A 21,596-nucleotide genomic window follows, 5' to 3' on the forward strand; every position below is an offset into this window, starting at 1 on the left:
GAAATATTTGGATAAAAAATGTATGTTGGTAACTTGTATCTATGTTCTACTTGTTAACATTCACCAAATTGTTTTACAAGCAATGTTAGAGTCACAATACTGATTGAAACATTACAAGTCAAATGTTACATCTGCCCCCACATGCGGGGGCGATTGTAACACCATGCGGGGGCAATTGTAACAACACATGTAATACCTTTGTATAAATACCAAGGACCCCAATAAACTTCAAAGAATATAGATATAATTTAAACTATTTAAAATCAATTAGAATATGGACAGTGACACTTCCCTTACTATTTTCCTTGGTCTGAACAGCATGCTGTAAACAAAGAGTGTACAGGGCCTACTCAGTAAAATGGATCCAGACTGAGAGGCAAAATCTTTAAGCTCTGTACTATGCCACTAAATATATTGATAACACAGTATACATAGTTTAATAGGGTATAGTTAATTTGTAGGCTATACATAAATATTAAACTGAACAGAAAAAACTTTTCACATTATCACATTATTATTACGACATTAGAAAAAAAAAACAATCATCTATTTTCTATATTGAATTTCCATGGTAGGGTTGTATTACAAGCCAAAAATAATAGTAAATGTGTTGATCTTACACCAATGGGTAGTATATGGCAGTATTTAAATGCATAGATATTGAAGAATTAGAAAGCACTAAAATTTGCTCTTGGTGGGATTTGAACCCCAGTCCCCAGATTGAGAGGCACTCAAAGACTATAAACCACTGGTCTGCTATACTGCAATAAAATATTTAGAGATGTATGACATAGATATTTAAAAACTGAACTAAATACACTTTTCTTAAATTATTGGTGGGGGGTCGGGGGTGGGGGTTGTCTATTTTGATGTCCTTACTAAAGCTGGACACTATTTTGATGGGTGTCGGGGGCAATTGTAACGCAGTGTTACAATTGCCCCCGACTGTACGACCTCATGACAAGCTACCCTACTAGCTAGAAACAATAAAGCAAATGTTTGACAAATATATTAAATGTTAGAAAACAGAATGGTCATGAATACAAGACAGATTTAAATTTATAGACATTAATTTTTTTAACAGTATAAGGAAAATTCTGTAGGTGAGAAAAATCACTTTCACGCCTAAAAAATGAGTCTTTGCAGAAAAACTTTACCAAGTATCACTCAGCAGCTTGTCCTTTGGCAGGCAGAGAGGGATCTCCACTGAGCATATGCAAAATGAGTTTCATGATTCTGACTCATTTCTGATTGGTGTAATTTGAGATGTTACAATTGCCCCCTGTTACAATTGCCCCCGGTCTCCCCTACGTGTTTTTCTTCTCTTTCTCTTTTGAGCGGTGACGAATGATTATTCTTGAAAATATTTTCCGCTTTTTAGTAATAAAAGTGTAGGATAGATCGTGTTAAAATGCATCCGTTAATACTGCTACTGGAAACAGGGGTCAAAGAGGTAAACAGTTTGAAGCGACCTCTTCTTGAAAAGAGATGTGGATTAGGACGGCAATTAATTAACCACACGACCTTGGTATTTGTCAAAAAACAGTAGCCTAGTAGGTAATTCGGCCGGGGATTTTTACGCAGGTGGTGGGAGAAAAACACTGCATTCGGATGGCAATAAAATCACATATTTCCGACTGAAATGCGCCACTGATGGCTCACTGTCGGCATCGGTGAAATGATATTGGGCCAGATCCGTGCCGACTGTGCAATCTGGCTAACTGACATCTTTTTTTCTAAATGGGCCAGCATCGGTTGAACGCAGTTGTAGTGTCAGGTTCAACCGGTTCATACTCACTGTAGCGATGTGTATTTACCTTAATTAGTTTTGTCACAGGCGGGCCATAAAGATCTCATTGACTTACATTACAAACTATTAGAATTTTATCTTGCTTTTGGGCCATATAGCCTAATTCAGTTACTGCACCAAATTGCATATTTTGCTCAATTTGGGCCTCTGTATGAGGTCTATATATTTTGCAGCCTATTCTAGCTATAATAAAAGCCATCAAATATGATCATCAATAAATCTTTTTTATTTATTTTTTAACAAAATGTACATTTTTCTGGCCATTAGGCTTTACAAAGTTAATAAACTCATTTCCACCTGTATTCATTCAATTCAATAAACATTTATTTTTATTGTGCTTTTCACAATAGCCTAGCCTATCATTTCAAAGAATCTTTACAGAAAATGCATGTGTCTACATTACAATTTAGAGTGATCTATTAGAGGTGACTGTCCAAGTTATGCATTGCAGAAGTGTACATACAAATAATGCAGTTAGCTAACAATTTATACATTTAAACAGTTTTCAAAGCAGAAGCAATGAGCTCATTGAAGTAAAGAATACATGTTGTTAACAAATTATTAGAATATATAGACAAATTTAGCATGCATGTTCATTCAGTATAAATGGAACACTTCGAACATTATCAAAAATGCATCTTAATACCAGGAGCTAACAATACCATTGAAAATATATCATACTATATCAATTAATAGTTGGCTTCATTTTAAAAAGCATGTTATTATTTCATACAGTCTGGGAGATAAAATCACTGGAGTAGTTCTGACACCTGATCTGTTCAGATTTGAATGCTAGAAGGCACAAATAGCACAGTGATTGGAGAACCTTCTCCATATCTTATACTTTAACCAACTGTTTATGGTTGACTGAATGAGCTGACATGTTGATCAAAGTTGAAGTCCATAGAATGTCTGTTGAGGGTATCATCATAAAATGTTACCAAATGTCTTTCCTTGAAAATATTAACCTTCGTTTTCAGCATCTGACCTCCTTGAACAATAATGTTTTAGATCTGCAAGTTGGCTTGGGGCATTTTTACAAAACAAGCCAATGATGTTGATAGGCCTGCATATCAACTGGGTTCAGAGGCATCTATTTTGAAGCCAGCTAGGACAAGAACAAAGGCCCAAAGAACAGGTGACACGACTATGATTTGGGCTATGATTTGGACTATTATTTGGACTATGATTTAGGCTATGATTTGGACTATTATTTGGACTATGATTTGAGCTATGATTTGGACTATTATTTGAACTATGAATTGGACGATTATTTGGACTAGGATTTGGACAAGGATTTGGACTATGATTTGGAGACGGAGACAGGTCCCGAATCGCATCCAGTATTTCCCCCACCTGTCGCTTTGATAACACCCCCTTCCAGCGCAGCAGACCAGCTACGTACTGCTCACTGCAAAACATTTAGAAGACTTCACTGTTTGAATACACTCACACAATAAACAGAGATGGAGCCTACATTTAAACACCTATCAATACATAGAATGTGTAGTGCTAATGTTTGGTCTGGGTTTACCTCTCATGTGGGAAATCTCTGTATAATTCACCACAGATAATCTTCAGGGCATCTACATCACTGTGAAGTAAAACTTCACTCATTCTCTGAAGGAGCTGGTTTTCCTGGACAACATCGCTATTCTGCAGGCAGAAAGATCTAGCGATGAGATTTTCATTTTATATAATAAATGTAAAAACGTACTGTACATGTCAAAAATCAAGGGGAAAATATGTCAAAGGGGTCCTACATTTACACTTTCTTTAGTGTGTAATGTTGCTGATTTAAGCGTGAAGGGTCTGCAAAGTTACAAAGCACAAAGTCCATTAAAGTATTGAGTTTTCTTCTGGGAATGGTATATCCTCATTTAAATAATTCCTACCCTAAGTATATCACTGTGAAGTTTATATTAAGGGTCATGTTTATGACATCAGGTGGCTCAAACTCACTTTAATTGGAGCAAGATGGTGATGTAACTTTATTACTGTAAGTGCATCAGGTGTGTTTAGCTTTTTTTTTAAATTCATTTATGAAGCCACTGTAAATGTTATATTACAATGCTAGTATATTTTGTGCATGCATTATTTTGTTGTAAATAAAAAAGCCTGAAAATGTCACTGCTAAATATAATAAGTATGGATGTATTCTGCCACATTTGTCACTGACATGCCCCAAACTCACGGCTCAAGAGCTTCCCACTCGTATTTTTATGACACTGTTGTGGTGTTAATGTGTGTTCAACTCCCAAATAAGATATTTCTGGCATGACTTGAATGCACCAAATCAAAAGCTATTCTATACAAGCTACCCCCCCCCCCCCCCCCCAAAAAATCAAGACCTTTGATTCACAAATCAAAGGGCATAATAGGTCTCCCTTAAATGTTATTTGACCCTGATTTCTAGTCGTCAAGTGCATCAGGAAATCAGGCTTTAAATACAAATGGAAATGGCATTTTCTTCACCAGTTCAGAGAATGTTTCTTGAAAATATTGAACATCCTCTTTTATCTTTTCCTCAGCGTTTCCCCAAAGCTTCTCTAGCTTTCTGAACTTTGTCTTCAACAGGCATTCCAGGTACACTTTGGAAACACAGTCGTAAGCTATTTTCACAATGATCTGTCAGAAATAAAGGGAGTGTTGGAGAGAATGAGGGGCTGAGGTATGGAGCTTGAATCTTTTTAATTAGTTTTAAGGTCATACACTGTGCGTACCGTTTTGATCTTTAAGGCGTTCGGAGGCAGAGATGCACACTGCCTTTGGATTGCCTCCATCAGGTTATCAATATCCACATTATTTGTCTTGAAATAACTTTTTAAATTGGCCTAAAAATGAACATTTAAAGACAAACATGATTGTAAGATTGATATAAAATGTGATAGGAAAGGTATCAGTATTCTTGTTGTTTATATCAATAGCATGGAGAAATCTGCATCTGAAATATGATAGCATTATTTTCTTCTGAACAGAGGATCATAAACACATCATGTTGAAGAAATCGAGACATACCTGTGCTAAGCATGTCATGATCTTATGCACAATGGATGAAGCCTTATTTTCCAGTTCCTTTAGCATGCTTATAGTGCTTGAGACGACATTGCTGGGGTTTTCATCTGGACTGATTTGTGTAGCGCAACATCTGTAGTAAGATAACACAGATTTTATGACAAAACTGCAGAAAATTCCCAGGAATTAAAGATTGTCGGGTTACATCTTACTGTAAGCATGTGAATCAATACACTGGGAAAAAAAGGCAATTCAAAGTCCACTACAAAGTTCACTTAAAAAAAAGTTTTAATGCAAAGAAATTAATAGTTGCACTCATATATTTTTTTAATTATACACCACAGGATATAATGACTCTAGTCATAATCTAGTTCCAGTTTTAGACCAATATGGTGGTCAAATATTAGACACTTTATCTTAATATTGTTGAGATTGTGGGGGTCGCAGACGCAGATGGATCTCATGGATAGTTAGAGACAGGCTTGGCCTTTTCTCTGCCTTCACCCGTGAGTTCCAGTGCTCTCTCTCTGGGTAAGGAAGCACGCTCTGCGGTTTCTTCCGCCCCAGGTAATGGACCGACACTTCCTTCCATGTGGATTACTTTAGTTTGTTTGCTTTATAAGACATTATCCTCTGGACCAAAACATTACAGATATCCCCACAATTATAATCTGACAATTTGAATAAATCAGTCAGGAGTGACAAATATATCTTGATATTTTCATAAACAGAATTAAATATTCAATGTTAAGTTTCTGAGCCACGTATAGTTAATGATCATTAGTAAATACCTGAGTTCCATACAAGAGTTGATTATCCGAAACGGATACAAAGAGTTGTTCTCAGTGAACTTTAGTTCTATTAGACGTTTATTCTCAGTATCCACATACCTAAGAAAACATATATTTATGTTGGATCAAAAACCTGAACTAAATAGATAATTACTGGATATTTATTAAATGAGAATCGTTTTAATCTGTGAGCAGGGGGTAATAAGATGAGAAACCTACTTCTGAGCAAAACCTTGCAGCTCTTCACTACAGAGTATTTGTACCGCATGCATCAAGGTCAGACCAAATGGTTTTGCATCTAAAATAGCATGATTCAGGCACTGTGAAGGGAAAACATGATATGCAAGCAATATATCATATAAATCTATGTGATACTTTTTTACATAAGAAAATTAGTCTTGCTTTATGTTACCAAGAGCTACCTGAGTGACGTCTATGTGAAGTCTTATGAATGTTTCCTCATCCATTGAGTCCTCATTATGTTCATGCTGCTCATCATAGTGTAGGATGTTCTGTAAAGTCCTAGATATGTTCTTCTGTTGCAATTAAAGTTGGACAGAGACATGTGTGTTACATCTCTCTTGTTTTGGATCCCTTAATGCATTACTGAGATATAAGTCATTATGATGAGAGTCAAATACATTCATTAAATAACACACAAACAGTCATAACCTGTGAACTCCTACCTGAAGTTCTTGAAGCAGTTTCTGCTTTGCTCTTTCAAACCATCCTGTCAACAGCAGCGGGTCGAACACCGTCAGTTTTAAGCCTGAACTGAAACATAAATGAGTACAAGTAGTAATATTAGTACACATTAAGGTTCAAAATGTTCTTAATAGTAGTAACCAGACATTAATATTCACAAGGTTGGTTAGATATGTTAAAACCTTTTTCAAAGAAGTCTCTTGCGCTCTTCAAGACAATAATGTTACAATTTAAAAGAACTGTTTATTTTAATACCTGTTAAATGTAATTTCTTCCCGTGTCGGAAAAGCTGAATTTTCAGTATCATTAAAGGGGTGGTTCCGTGTTTTTTTTTTCTAGGCTTGGTTGTGTTTATGGGGTGCAGTAAAGTCTTAATACTTCTTTTTTTTAAATGCTGTATTTTTCTTCTATTTGACCTTTATTCCACACCGCTGTCTCCACTGTCCTTTGAACGGCTTGTTTGCTTCCTGCTTCTATGAAGCCCCTCCCTCCGAAAAACGCAATGGTCTTAGATTGGTTAGATGGCCAAATGTAGTTTCATGTATTTTCATGTAAAATCACATGCAACCAACCTTTAATACAGCCTTCAGTGACACATTATCCTTCAGAAATCAAGTTAGAAAGAAAAACATATACTTGATATACAATAAATGTCTTTAGTGTAATTTTTTAAAATCAATTTAAAGCTGCACTATGTAATTTTTCTGTCCGCTAGACTAGAGAACGCCTATTCAAAACAAAGGTGTAGTTTGATGACGCCAAGTTTGAGCTCAGAATCTTGGGACATGTGGTCTTCACCTCACAGCCAGTGGAAAATAGGACTCGGGCAGAAATCATGATCATGGATTCAGTTATTAACGTACTGTAGTAGGAAGGACAGAGTGTTGGAAAGAGTGTTGTGGTGCTGAGCAAGGCCACTGGAGTGATTGTTAAGCAAAAACGCCTCGCAAAGAACAGGACTTTTATTATGACGCCCAGGCACAGTCGCCGGCGCTATATCCGCTTTCCCAGCTCGGTTTATCATATTAGATACATTTAAGTGTGTTTAAAATGATGTTATGATGTTACTCTGTGCGTTCACTCAGCGGTTGCTCTGTTGTGACACTTGCTGGAAGTTGCTGCACACTGCTAAAGGGCCTCGCAAGCAGCCAGACTTTTATTATGCCACAGTCACCAATGTCATTTTCGCTTTTACGGTCATGAGCGTGAGGTAACACAGCTCTGTGGATCATATTAGATACATCTGAGTGTGTTGAATGATGTGATGATGTTATTCTGTTATAACAGAATAGTTTGCTCGGCGGCTGCTGTGACACTTAATTCACATTGCAGTGAGAGTAAAGCGTTTCTGCAGAATAAAACCAGAAACCGAGGGTAACGCAGATATATAATAACAATAATAATAATAATACATTTGATTTGTAACACACTTTATATATTTATTATATATAGATATGACGCAATTGACAGGCGACTCCCTCAGACGTCCCGGTTCCTTGGTTAAAATAGGCTAGCAATTTTCTCACAATTTACAAATAGTTGGAAACATTTGGGGAATTGTAAGAACTCAACTAAACAAAATATATAACACTGGCCTAGTGGTTTTTGGATATTTTACTGCAAAAATACTACATAGTGTACCTTTAATGCATCCTTCCTGAATCAAAGTGTCTTCTTTTTTCAAAAACAAAAACAATGTTGCTCCAAACGTTTACATGATAGTGCGCATTTCAACGGTTCAAAAATTAACTTGTCATACAAATGTTACATTTACAACAAATTTGCATTGCATACCTGAAGAAAACATCTTTTCCCAACTGTAATAGGCAGAAGGTATCTTTCACAGACAGATCTCTGTTTAGGAGCAGCTTTAACTTGGTCAAGAGGTGACGGCTGTAACTGTCAGTCAGATGAACTAGCAGCCCAGTGTCTTCCAGTACAGGCGTTAATCGAAGCACCTCATGGAATATCATTCCCCGTGTGTTCTTTAGAAAGTCCTGGAGCTGAGATCCTGGTGCTCCCTCTACTGGCAGTGTGGGGATGTGGTTTTCCACTAACTGATCAACTTCTTGAAGATACTCACTGAGCCAGTTTTGAGGGAAGTTGCCTTCTTTCTTATCTGTGGTAACACTGTTCAGTTTGCTCCATCTTTTCAACACCTCAGCTGCCTTGCCAAAGTCCTCAGGGTTTGGTTGTTCACTCAGAATCGTTCTGAGAATATCCAGCACTCTTTCGCCACTTACTTCAACATCTGGACCAGATGCCATCACGAAGTCAACTGTGCTTTCTTCTTCTCCTGCTGTGAATTTCTGTGCATTAACTTTAAAAAAAACATAACTTGCATTTTTAGACAAACTATATTTTAAAAGGTGAATGAACTACCGATTGTAGAAAAAGTTTAGTATGAGCAACTTAAAGCTCCACTGTGTGATATTTTCCCCCATCTAGCGGTGAAAAGGTATATGACCATCCAGTGAATATTACTTTCTGTTCCTCTCAATTCCGATTTCGTTTTAACTCCTATGGTGGCCGATTTAGTCCAAGATTAACATGGCAATCCCCCTCTTCACATTCAAAACGGTGCCATCGAGTGTTAAAACGCGAAAAGTGAAGCTTGAATTTACGGGTATGTCCCTCTTTGGATAATGTACATTCAAGATGGAGGGGCAACATGGCGACCGGCATTCGAACCCCTCACCCGTATGTATTTTCAATGGCATATTATAAACTTACGAAAATACTTTATTACTTGAAAGAAGTAAATATACATTAATGAGCACATATATTTTTGAAAGAACTAAGTGTTTTTAGCTAAGAATAAACTAAAAAAGTTGCACAGTGTAGCTTTAAAAATATTAAAAACATAGAATGTCAAATTTAGTGGTGAGGGTCCAAATAACAACCTGATGAGCATGCTCAGTTTTTTTAATCATAACTGAAGCATGTGGACCTATGTTGTATTTTATCCTCTAAAAACATTTGAATTTACTAAATTATTTAAAAATAAAATTAATTGTCTTACCATTGGAGGTCTCTGCATGCATTTTTGGTTAAAGCATGTGGACTTATGATGACATAATGTTTGTTATTCAAAAATAATTCATGTTTTAGCTTCCTGCAGTGTTTTTGATAATGTCATAAGTATAGGCTATGTTTTGGTGTATAAAAGTAACTAATTTTAGAAGTTTGCTCAACAACAATAATGTAATATTAATGCTCAGCTTAAAATGAAATGCAAGCTTATTGAACTTGGACCCATAAACTAAATACTATTTTTGAGTTTACAAAATGTATCATATGTTTGAACAACTTTATTTAAATTGATACAACAAAATTTCCATATACAAAAAGGTCCTGAAGCTGAGTGCCTTGAGGTTGCAATTTTTCTTTTAATTTTTCTTTCATATATTTTTTTTTTACAATGTGAATGTATTGCATTTTTTTTCAATTCAAAGATGCTGAGTTTTTATTTGTTTTATAGTTTACCCCAAAACATGTCTGACTTTACTGTTATTTTAAAATAAAAAAATAAAAACGTTCTTACCATTGGAGCTCTCTGGTTGCTGTATTGGCATGCTTTTCACAAGAAGAAACTGATCCTCTTTATTCTTGGCTGTTTTTTTCCTCTTAAAAAACTTTTTTGGAAGTTTAAACATTTTTGCAAATGTAATGTTACTGTATATTAAGGGCTTTTAGATTCTGCAATCTGTTCGATTTACATCTGTGAAAAAGTCAGGTGCTTTATAGTAAATGGTGAAATTCAACTTCTGTATTTTGTTGTTGAATCTACTGTTACGCACAGGATATGATTGTGGTTCAGTCACTCTTTGAAGTATCAGAGGTAGCTGCAGCTGGTTTGAGCAGAATGTTTCCACAGTGTTTCATAATAAATGATAAATGCCACGTATGGTACTAGTCAAAAGCTGGATATAAATTCTTCTCTATTGTGATCAATCAGTATTATTATTTCTGATCCATCCATTCTCTATACCGCTCAACATCTGTAAGGTCACAGGAAGACTGGAGCCTGTTATTATTATAATTAAATTAGGTATCAAAATAACAGAAGTACGGTAAATCCAACATCGAACCAAAGCGAAGCAGGAGGGACGGCTTAGTCAGTGGGATGATGGACAATGGTGGATTCAGGGGAGCATAGAGCCAAGGTGGATCCTCTGGCTTCAGGAGTGGATGCGGGCTCTGACTCATTGGGCCCTGGGTCCAAAGTGAGTGTGACAGTTGAGTGGCTGGCAAATTCCTCTTCAATCTCACCCCTGGTAAACGAGGATCCAGGTATATTAGTTATCTTGTCTAGGTTCAGTATTCTGTCGCGTACAGGCTAAACGAAGGCAAGTGTAACGGAGGCCAGCTAGTAGAAGTTGCTGTGCGAGTAAACCTCACTCCTCTGACCTCAAGAGACGTTCTAGGGACTGACGCTAGAGGTTGCAGCCTTTAGCCTCCTTGTTAGAGCGTCCGACTCTCATGCCGGCAGACCTGGGTTCGAGTCCTGGTCTGAGCAGTAGGGGTTACACAAGGAAGAGGTGGATATAATAACAGCCGTTTAAGATTCAAGATTCTTTATTGTCACTACGAGGTACAGTGAAATTAGAGCAATCCTTACAGTGCAGTCATATATATACTAAAGCAAGCTAAACATCTAATTTAAATAAATACAATTTAGGAAGAATTTCATCAAGAAACCATAAGACAAAAACGTATATATGGTACAATATGTCAATAATAATATTCCATTTACAATACAAAAACAATACAAAACAACGCACACAAAACCAGTACAATCCAGGCAAAAATACTGCACAAAATATTGCACAGTAGGCAGTAGGTAGCCTACTGTATGATATTACACACAATAAAAGAGACAATAGAATGTAAACAGAAACTGAATAATATAGAAATGTAAATGTAGACTGAATAGACACACACTGAGATACAAAGGATGTCGTTAACCTGTGTTGACATAAGATGCCCCATAAGATTGGTACATTTCGTTGATGTGTGTGAAGCAATACGACAACACTAGGGCACTAGGGCATAATCATTATTAACCCAGAAAAAAAGGAAGCACGGGAACCAATTGGAAACAGAAAAGCATAAACAGAACGTAAATATATGCCACAGGTACCATTAAAATAGTTCACGCAGCTTGCTAGTGTATGCTAAGTTAATGGTTTCCAACCAGGGGATCTTAAAATGATTTTAAAAAAATGTGTTATAATTGCATAATTTTAATGTGTAGTGTAGCTATAGTCAAAAAGGTAAAAAATTACAATCTAAGTTTTTTTTTATGTCATAGAGCCTAATAGACAAACAAAATATGGTGCTTTTGCATTTTTTGTGAATCTGATTTGTATGTGGTGACCTCATTCCAAATTCCATATCATAGCCATTTAAATTTAGCAATGAATATTTGTACAGTCCTTACTATTTTTTATTTAAACTTCTCTTAAAAAAAAAAAACGTTTTTAAAAGACAGTTCTTTGCTGCAGAACAATCTCAAATAGGCTTACTTACATAACCCATAATTCTCCATTGCTTGTTACATGAGAAGAACGTAAACCGAAATAAATAGTGATTATGTGGTTCAGTGATGATTGACGTCAAAAGGAGCAAGTCAGCGTTAGGAAATGGACTACAGCAAGGAATTTTAGCCAAGGAATGACCGCGGTTGGGCGGGGCTATGTGGATTGCACGCTTGGTACCCGCCCATCGTCAGCACTAACAACTCATTCTGCCTTTGCGTGGAGCAAAGAAGGTTCTGGAAAGGTAAGACAAGACGTGAACCAACACTTCATGCTGGGAAATTAACACGTCTCAGATATATATCCGTAGTGTTTGAGTCTAATAAATGCCAAGAAACTGGTTTGAATAACTGGGAGATTCTTACCTTTATAAATATCACAGCAAGTGTGTTAAGTTACATTTGACAAACCTAGCCTTTTTTCTAATCCAGCTTCTCTCCGGAAATCCGACACCCCTGAACTGATCGGCTGCATCGCTCAGCACTTCCCAGGTTTAATCTCTCTGTACCGTTGTGTCGTGTTACATTCTTTGGATCACGACCCAACATCTCCAGGCTTTCCACTGTCAACCCTTCACTCCGTCGGTGGACGACTAGCGTTGTGTTTATGTCTTTATTTTACGGAAACGGTGAGTATAAGGCTGGTCATTTGCATAAACTGCTTTGTCAATATATATTATACATTTGTTAATGCGTGTTGGGTACCTGTGACTTGGAAACGAGTGTTTTGAAGGTGTTTTATAACTAGCTAATGGGTGTGAACTAGCTTGACGGAGGGGAACAAAATGGCGTCATGGTGCTTTTGCGCACTCCGCTGCGCGCTAACCGTGACGCACTCTGCACCACCGCTCCGATCACACAACTTTACGACTCTTTCTGAGGTTTGTTAAAACAAACGCGTCTTTGGTATGTTTAAATCATTTTAGGTGATCTAAGGGCTGTCGTCTGCATTCGACGTGTTTATTTCGATGTAAAAATAATAGCAGAGTGGGATGAGCTCGAGCGCGTAACCATGTGTATGTATATCGACCTTGGGCTGGAGCTTACATGTATATCGTTTATAAACGCATATCTAAAGGCCAGTATAATACACTTACGTGGGTTCTGAACATTTTATATTCTCTTAACGGTTTCTGGATTGGAATCGATTAATGTACTTTCAATGGGCACGCGCACAATACTACGTGATCGTAATTTTATATTCATTTTGGATCGGAAACCTGGTTGTCACGTAACTTACAGTTCTTACATTTTCCTCACCACGTGTTCATTTTGGCTTGAGTCATACTTAAACCTGCTGACGCAGTCGATGACGTGTAGATGGGGTCTTGATCAAGGACTCCGGTAAATGATTATACTTTTTGATTTTCATGGCCAGAAGTTTGTTTTCCTGTAATAACAGATGGCAAAAAACAAACAAACAAAAAATTAAAAGTAATTTATTCTAAAATTAAGTATATCGTGGCCTGACCACCACAGACATTGACAAGTCTACCTGCCCAATAATCAAAACAATTAACCAAATTTCTCTCCCCAATATTTAATCTTGATGCTGCACAGACAGCACTGCTCTGTTTTTAATGTCAGAAAGTTAAAGTCTTAGGTTGGTCTGCCTCATGGCTCAAGCAGGTCGTCAATGTCAAAATCAATGTCAGTCAAACAGGCTTGTTCCAGTGCCAAGCTTTAGATTTAATCGTATAATAATTGACAACTGTTGCAAGACAGAAATGTTAAGAGGTTTTGTTTTTATGCAACTTGTTTGATTTTTAAATGAGACGATGACCATTAACATCCATTTTTTTCATATTAGGCATAAGGTCATGAGTGAATGTAAACATTTTAAAATAAAAATTGTTTGCTAACACTTCAAAATAGATTGCTTAACAATTTTTTTTTAAACTTTATTCCATACATTCTTAAATCCCCTTGAAACATGAAGTAAATTACTTACTAAATAGTCATTAAAATTAATGTGGTCACAATCTATAGTGCTGTTGTACCAAATATCAGCATGGCTGTGGTTTTATCGTATAGAAAACAAATTATATTAAATATATCTTCTGCCTACAAAATGGCTTCCAGAACAACCCAGTGCATCAAGCTTTGTTACTAAGTGACTTATCTATAATTAAAGGAATGGAAATAACTGTTGTATAATAGGGTATTTTACTTTGCTTTTCAGAGCTGTTGCGCAGCTGTTGGACCGCGAGCGGAGGAAACCTAGTCCACGAGCAAGGAGTTTGCAGCCGCTGTGGCAAGATCTTTTTCATGTCAGAGACCGAGCACACTTGCAGTTGTTTATGTCATCCCCTCTTCTCCAGACAGAAGATACCCAAAAAATCCCATTCAAGATCATCTTATCTTGCTGATAGTGCCTCAGATCACTCAAAATGTCTGTCAACGTCAACCGCAATGTGTCGGACCAGTTCTACCGCTACAAGATGCCCCGTTTGATTGCCAAGGTACCCAAGATATTTGTTTTGGTCTGAATGTTGTATAATTGTGATAATTCTGTAATTATTTCTACATACAGTAATAATAATCTCTTATAGATGTGTGCATTTGGCAATCCGATATTCACTTGGAGAAGATTAAAAAATGTTTTCCCACTGTCGTTTTTGTTCAATAGGTGGAAGGCAAAGGGAATGGAATCAAGACGGTCATTGTCAACATGGTTGACGTTGCAAAGGCACTGAATAGGCCTCCAACCTGTAAGTTTGTTTTTACAAAAGCCAATATTATTTCAGTAGTGTTTCATTATAAAACAATTATACATTTTCTCTTTCTCGCTGTTATTTATTCAGATCCAACTAAGTTTTTTGGCTGTGAGTTGGGGGCGCAGACTCAGTTTGATGCTAAGAATGACCGCTACATCGTAAACGGATCCCATGAAGCCAACAAACTGCAAGACATGCTGGATGGATTCATCCGCAAATTTGTGCTGTGCTCCGAGTGTGACAATCCTGAGACTGACCTGGTAAGTTGATAATCAGTTTTTGCCTGCTGTAAAGAGGTTTATCCTCTCATTGCTAAAAATTACAAGATTCTGTTTACTTTGTTTTGCTGTGAGTTAGATAGTGTTTGGAGAACATTCTCAGGTGTACTTAAACTTGTTTTGGCTTTTTTGAGGCGAGGGCAGTTGGTTTGGGATGTTCAGTACACTTAACTTTGTCCTTTGCCTTTCATAACGCCTACGCAAGTGTTAAAAATATATCCACCGTTGTGAAAGCATCAGTCGTTTGCAGTTTTATGTTTGTTTTATTTAAAAGTTTGCAGATTTCTGCTTTTTTCCCCTTTTGATTGTGGCTGTTTAGCTTAGTTAGCTCTAAATACAGTTTAATATACACAACTATAGGCTTTATGTATGTATGTTTATTTTTATTTTTTTGCAAAACTTAAGAGAATCTACTTCTGATTTGTCTAATAATGCCAGTAAACACTTAAGCCATTTTAAATAAACCATTTCAATTCCTTGTAATAGCAAGTTTCTTCTGTACTTTCACATTTTCAGCTGATATTTAAAAACACTGCAATCCAAACAAAGTGAAAATCATTAGTTGTCAACAATTCAGACCTTTTTATTTAAAAAATGGTCCTCATGGTATGTTATGTTTACTTTGCAGCATGTTAACGCAAAGAAGCAGACCATCGGAAGCTCTTGCAAGGCTTGCGGTAATCGGGGAATGCTGGACACACGGCACAAACTGTGCACATTCATCCTCAAAAACCCACCTGGTGAGTTGGTGCTGTGTTGTTGACTGTTACAACCCATCTACTGGTTAGCATCAGAAATGTATGCTTTATGTTTGTAGAATGCTTTGTTTTCCATAAATAATGTCTAATTCTAGCTTTTCATGTAAGCTTTATATACTACATTTTGTAAAGAGCAAATCTTGTTTGAAATACAGAGAGTGAAAGCAGTTGTGTGAAAGAGAAGAAGGAGAAAGAGAAGAAAAACAGAAAGAAGGATAAGGAGAATGGCTCGGGGAGTGGTGAGGCTGGGAACCATAACGACATAGATGCACCAGATGCTGTGGTAAGAGATTCCAATGAGATCTAGATATATATGCAATTATGCATGCATGCTTGTATATGTGGGTGTTTAATCAACATATAAAGCACTATAGTATATATACATTTTGTTATTTTTGTTTTGTGTAATTTGCAATCTGTGCATTGAAGGTTATGTTTATGAATAATGTGTAGGATGGTGAGGAAGATGATGATGACTGGGCAGAGGAAACCACAGAGGAGGCCCAACGTCGGCGTATGGAAGAGATCAGTGACCATGCTAAGAACCTGACCCTCAGCGAGGACTTGGAGAAAACCCTGGAGGAGAGGGTCAACATGTTCTACAACTTTGTCAAAGTAAATAATGCCACTTTAGTGTAAAAACATTTTCTTATGATTACACTACTGTTCAAAAGTTTTGTTTGTCGTATGTTTGTAAAAAAAGTACAACATGCAGTAAATTCAGTGATGCTGCACTTGTTTGATTTAAAATACAGTATAAACATTAATATTGTGAGAGATTACAATTTATTTTACTATACATTTATTTAAAAATGTTATATTCATTTGATGGCAAAGCTGATTTTTCAGCATCATCACAAGTGTCACATGATCCTTCAGAAATCATTCTAATATGCTGATTTGCTGCTCAAGATATAATTTTCATTAATAATGTTGCTGCTTAATATTTTTATGGCAAGTGTGCTTTCAGCATTCTTTGAATAGAAAGTACAAAAGAACAGCATTTATTTGAAATGGAAATCTTTGGCTCTATTATAAATGTTTTAACTGTTAATTTAGTAGTAATCGAGTGTATCGAGTCCTTGCTGAATAAGTGTTCATTTCTTTTGCAAAACATTTCACTGACGACAAGCTTTTCAGTGGTAGTTTACATTGTCTGTGTATTAGATTTAAATGAACACAAAGTTTTAAATTAGCTAATATCTATTAATGCTACTAGGACTCAAACATCTCACTCTTTTTCTACTCAGCAAAGGAAAGAGAGTGGAGCGATTGGCTCTGCCGATAAGGAGATTCTGGCTGAAGCAGAACGGCTGGATGTGAGAGCCATGGGACCGCTCATCTTGAGTGAACTGCTCTTCGATGAGAACATTAGAGACCAAATCAAGAAATACAAACGTCACTTTCTGCGGGTATGTTTAAAAAAAAAAAAAAAAAAATGTTTTTTAATTTTAATTGTGATATACCACACCCCTGTCACTTGTGTTTATTTTCTTCAATATTTTGGCTTAAGCTTTTTGGACTATAGCTCTTAGCTCCATTTAATACATTTAAATCCAAAATGTGACGGATTTTCCTGTAAATTAGCTCTGAAAATACAAATAAGAGTTTCCATCTTGGCCTAGTGATAGATGAATATTTATAGCAGGACACGGAGACGTGCCTACAAGCAGGATGATGGTGTAAGGCCATGCTAAATATAAGCCTTGACTAGCAAATTAAATGACACTTTTGAATCAGCAGCTTTGATATCTCCCAGTTTTCACTGGCTGCCGTGATAAAAGAAAATGAAGCATTTTTTTTGTTTTTCACTAGTGGATCATTTTAAACGGTTTATCTAACTCAACATGCTTGTGTCTACAAAAGATCGCAAACAAAGTGCTTATGTTTGATAAATGTACATGGTTTTACCACAATCCTAGTGCTGAAAGTGCCAAATTCTCCTTTCTTGCAGTTCTGCCACAATGATAAGAAAGCTCAGAAGTATCTGCTGGGAGGCTTTGAGTGTCTGGTGAAGCTTCATCAAAGTCAGCTTCTGCCACGAGTGGCCGTCATTCTCAAAGACCTCTATGATGCAGACCTGCTAGAGGAGGATGTCATTCTCACATGGGCAGAGAAGGTGTGCATTTCCCAATTTTACATACAACTTGGATGGATAGAGCATTTTATACGGCCAGGGTCATGAAACAAGTTTTCTTGAAACATTGAATCTTTGAATAATATTTTGTTTTTGTTTTGAAGGTATCTAAGAAGTATGTTTCCAAGGAGCTGGCCAAGGAGATCCATGCCAAGGCAGCTCCCTTTGTCAAATGGCTGAAAGAGGCGGAAGAGGAGAGTGAAGGGAGTGAAGCGGAGGAGGAGGAGGAAGACGATGAAAATGTTGAAGTAATTTTATCCCCATTTTTTTAACAGTTTAAAACTCTTGGATTAGGTCTATGTATTAGCAAATTGGACAAAAGTCCCTTTATCCAGCTATAGCTGCATAGTTTTATCTCAGGCCTTGCAATAATTGGTTGTTGTTCAGTCATTTCACAAGAATGTTGGGGTTTCATTAACAGTTGAGCCAGTAATCATGACTTGACTCACAATTTTGACTTTCTCGCAACTCAAGTTATCATCTCAAACGTTCTGAGAATTAATAAAGACGTAAAAATTATGAAATGGCAATGATATAAATCACAATTCTGACTTTATTTCTTGCAATTAAAAGGTTATATCTTGCAATTTAAACTTTTTGTATGTATGTGCGTGTACACATCACAATTAGTCTGTTGTAAATTATAAAACAGCTTTATATTTTAACTGTCAGCAGGAGCCCTGGGACTGCAATTAGTGTAATTACATTAGTCTTCCCTGGGCTACAATTAGAGAGAGGTTAAGAAAAGCTTGAGATTTATTCTGATTCTTCATCTTCTCATTTGAACTCTCTTTGGTCTTCAGGTTGTGTACTCTTCCTCTGCGCGAGAGCTGAAGGTGGAGACCGTTCAGCCAGAGAAAGCAGAAGAGGAAGATGACCTTGATATAGATGCCATTTAAAGAAATGACAAGTGAAACCGCAACTGCCACCTTGAAAGCTTGCTACTACTTCCTGTTGTTATTATCAAATGGATCACAGTGTTGTTCTCCCCAGGCTTGTTTTGTCTCACTTTCTTCTCGATTTATATTTGATTTACAAGAATGGTTTTAATATAGTTCTTTCACTGACTTGCTGCTAAAGTATTAAGAACTGTTAAGCTTTGTCTGTATTGAGCAATTTTGTTGTATTGTGAGCTTAATTCATGGGTTTTGCTTGTACTGTACATTTTGATTGTTTTTCTTTTTTGAAATCATAAAATAAAGGTTTTTGCTGTACATTATATTGACTATTTTGATTTCTTAAATAGCATCACTTGATTTCATTAATCTGCTCAACCACATGCCTTCTCATCAAAAACCTACCCTCCAAAAAACAAACTAACATGCACTTCCAGAATATGCATGGTAACTTGGGCAGAGATTTCTTACTGGCTAAAAAGAACACCGGCTGTTCCCCAGACTCAAGAGTCTATGGCTTATCTATTGGGAATAATAATTTAGGGTTGAACGCCAAACCTAAAATGGCCACTAGATGGCAAAATACATCAGGGCATCTAACTGATGATTCATAAACTCATACAGCTTGACTCCAAGGTTCATTTAGGGTTCTGTGAACTGCCATCTATCCTCAAGTCCACCAATGTAAGAGCCCCTCTTTTTTTTGATGACATTTACTTTTGAGATGAATTAAAATATCATATCTAACCATGAAACTGTTATTGCTATTTATTATGGCTAGGCAACGTGGGGGAGAGAACGCCGGCTGAGTTGTCTGTTCACTGCTTCTCCACCCACAAATCATGTTAACTGTACTATTAGATTTAGATTTTATTTTCTTATGTTTGTGACTAGTCTAACAGTCAGAGCTACAATTGGGACTGTTGCTGATTGCTGGCAGCCACTGACTGAGAGGACGTTGTTCGCTGTTTTTGTTTGAATTGTTGCGGTTGCTTCTGGTTTGAAGGACATTTCATGTTGCTCGCTGCGGCTGCTCTCTTTTCTGGGTGTCGGCTGCTCACTGGTGGTCTCACTCGGGCTTGAACTGCATGGTTGCTGAAGTTTGCTCCGGGCTAACGTCATCAGTGTCCGGCAATATGCGTAATATTGAGATGTTCCGCTTCTCGGCTGTTGAGTCTCGGCTGCATCGCTGTTCTGTCTTGCATTGCGGCCGTGGAACGGCTTGGACTTCTGCTTCGACCCCGGTGTGTCCACAAAAGTGCCTGGAAAACATGCCTCCTCCATGGTGCTGCAGCGATCCCCTCCATCTGGTCTTCAGCTGTCATGCCTCGACGACGTCATCAAGGCTACTGCCGAATTGGGAATATGTGGCGATTGGAGAAAAGTAATACATGGAGTGGACCACAGTGTACTGTGGAGCTTACAGAGACTTCATCAGCTCTGTTTTCTGTTCAGGAAAGTTTTTTTAACTATGTGTTGGTTGATTGTTTGTATTATTCTATATTTTTACTTTTTATTCATTTTTTTGTTATTTTTTTCCTTTGTTGCACTTTGAGATTCTTTAGAATGAAAAGTGCATTATAAATAAAATCTATTATTATTATTTGTTTATTACAAGTAATATGTAAATGCAATATACAAGTTAAATTCATATTCATTAAACTGCAAGTCATATTGAAAAAATTGCCTGTTTTAAATGCCTCCACTTTTAAAAAAATATCTACATTTCACATTTTAATGATGTGCTTTGGTTTGGTGGTGCTGCCATCTACTGGAAAACAAACATTGACGTAAAAATAACAAATTTCTACCTACAGACACTATATGGCTTTTTTTTTTACCCCTGGGTGTAATGTCACATACATGGAGATGCATCTGATAACCTGCTAACCCTCAAAACACCTGATAACCCTCAAAACACATTACATTCATTTTAGTCATGTTTAGTTATACATTTCATTTAAATGTCTTGTGTCTGTGCAAGATAGAAAAGATTTGTAAGCAAACACTGAGCAAGGCTAATGTTTCAGCTAAGCTACATTCAATTATCTGCCACTTGGCTAAGAAAAATAACCTTGAAGCGAACAGAAACATTTTCTTACCACATCTGGCAGATAATTTGCAAAATAAGAACAATGCTCCTAAATTAGTTTCTCGAGAAACTTTACATATTTTAACTGGAAACAATAACCAGACAAAAATACAAAGTAAGAAAAGCATTCTCTGCAGTGCAGATACAATTCAATTATTGCTCATATGTCATCACGAGGACCGTCAAAGTGAAAAAAATGGCATGTCCTTTTATACAGGTTCCCAACGTTCACTTGATAAAACTATAGAAGTAACCCAATACTTTATTCTTTATCCTGTTAGATTTTAATATTCTTTCTCAATCTCCTCTTCTTCTGTCAGTGGTGCTGGTGTTTTGCTGTGTAGAACATAGAACATTTAATCATGTGAAAATAGCATTAGACTATGCAGGAAAAGCTGGACATTGAAATAGATACTGAATTATATATATTTATTTATTTAATAGGTTATGTCAAATGTTTGTAAAGTCATGAAACCTACACCCATGAACCTTTTATGCGTAAAGCTTTAACTGATTGAATTTGTAGCTGCTGCCACATTCTTTTTTGTCTGTGTGATACAGGAGAATTAGTTAACTTACATATTAACCCGGAAGTATGTGAACGTTTTTGTTGTGTGCTGCCATTAATCAATTTCGGAGCTCCATTGATCGTGGTGCAAGTACAGTCAAAGTTGATTGAACTAACGTACCCCAATTCAGCTGTTCTGAAACCAAAAACTTCCCATTTCAGGGCAAGTCAACCCAGAGTTCAAGTTTAAAGTCAGAGTTGGTTGAAACATCTCAACATGGCTGCGCCCACAAGGGGGCGACCCGCTCCATGTAGAACAAAACAGTTTCTGGAAGACTTCTAAATCTACA

The 21,596-nt window shown here is 36.8% G+C and overlaps 2 protein-coding genes across 4 annotated transcripts; one reads left to right on the forward strand and one right to left on the reverse strand.

Annotated features, from left to right (window-relative positions):
• Nucleotides 1-2,072: 2,072 nt before the first annotated feature.
• On the reverse strand, nucleotides 2,073-10,091 carry LOC137045112 (exocyst complex component 3-like protein). 2 transcript variants are annotated; one of them, XM_067421602.1, is made up of 11 exons: nucleotides 9,866-10,091; nucleotides 8,116-8,620; nucleotides 6,303-6,390; nucleotides 6,039-6,152; nucleotides 5,836-5,936; nucleotides 5,617-5,715; nucleotides 4,829-4,958; nucleotides 4,534-4,644; nucleotides 4,286-4,438; nucleotides 3,345-3,466; nucleotides 2,073-3,221 (listed from the first exon to the last, which is right to left on the reverse strand). In XM_067421602.1, exons 1-11 carry the CDS (start codon nucleotides 9,975-9,977, stop codon nucleotides 2,894-2,896), a joined length of 1,863 nt encoding a protein of 620 aa, XP_067277703.1. In that variant the 5' UTR covers nucleotides 9,978-10,091; the 3' UTR covers nucleotides 2,073-2,893. The 2 variants fall into 2 exon arrangements, with proteins under 2 accessions (XP_067277703.1, XP_067277702.1); XM_067421601.1 differs by having other exon boundaries at nucleotides 8,116-8,641.
• A 1,867-nt stretch (nucleotides 10,092-11,958) lies between these two features.
• On the forward strand, nucleotides 11,959-18,969 carry LOC137045676 (eukaryotic translation initiation factor 5-like). Of its 2 annotated transcripts, XM_067422504.1 has the most exons (12): nucleotides 11,959-12,105; nucleotides 12,293-12,489; nucleotides 14,043-14,322; nucleotides 14,490-14,571; nucleotides 14,665-14,837; nucleotides 15,484-15,595; nucleotides 15,769-15,896; nucleotides 16,067-16,228; nucleotides 16,864-17,025; nucleotides 17,568-17,732; nucleotides 17,855-17,998; nucleotides 18,554-18,969. In XM_067422504.1, the coding sequence occupies exons 3-12, from the start codon at nucleotides 14,251-14,253 to the stop codon at nucleotides 18,647-18,649; spliced, it is 1,296 nt and encodes a 431-aa protein (XP_067278605.1). In that variant the 5' UTR covers nucleotides 11,959-12,105; nucleotides 12,293-12,489; nucleotides 14,043-14,250; the 3' UTR covers nucleotides 18,650-18,969. The 2 variants fall into 2 exon arrangements, with proteins under 2 accessions (XP_067278605.1, XP_067278606.1); XM_067422505.1 differs by lacking the exons at nucleotides 11,959-12,105; nucleotides 12,293-12,489 and adding an exon at nucleotides 12,543-12,741.
• The last annotated feature ends 2,627 nt before the right edge of the window (nucleotides 18,970-21,596 follow it).

This window comes from Pseudorasbora parva, chromosome 17, assembly GCF_024679245.1.
Source record: "Pseudorasbora parva isolate DD20220531a chromosome 17, ASM2467924v1, whole genome shotgun sequence".
Taxonomy (NCBI): domain Eukaryota; kingdom Metazoa; phylum Chordata; class Actinopteri; order Cypriniformes; family Gobionidae; genus Pseudorasbora; species Pseudorasbora parva.

Bases quoted from the DNA above. Each gene is read 5' to 3' on its own strand.
- LOC137045112 (XM_067421601.1), bottom strand. From the start codon at position 9,977: ATGTTTAAACTTCCAAAAAAGTTTTTTAAGAGGAAAAAAACAGCCAAG. The intron at 4,959-5,616 runs GTATTTACTAAT...ATCTTACTACAG, and splicing joins AACTCTTGTATGGAACTCAG to ATGTTGCGCTACACAAATCA. The intron at 4,645-4,828 runs GTATGTCTCGAT...GTTCATTTTTAG, and splicing joins TCATGACATGCTTAGCACAG to GCCAATTTAAAAAGTTATTT.
- LOC137045676 (XM_067422504.1), top strand. From the start codon at position 14,251: ATGTCTGTCAACGTCAACCGCAATGTGTCGGACCAGTTCTACCGCTAC. The intron at 14,323-14,489 runs GTACCCAAGATA...TTTGTTCAATAG, and splicing joins TGCCCCGTTTGATTGCCAAG to GTGGAAGGCAAAGGGAATGG. The intron at 14,572-14,664 runs GTAAGTTTGTTT...TTATTTATTCAG, and splicing joins ACTGAATAGGCCTCCAACCT to ATCCAACTAAGTTTTTTGGC.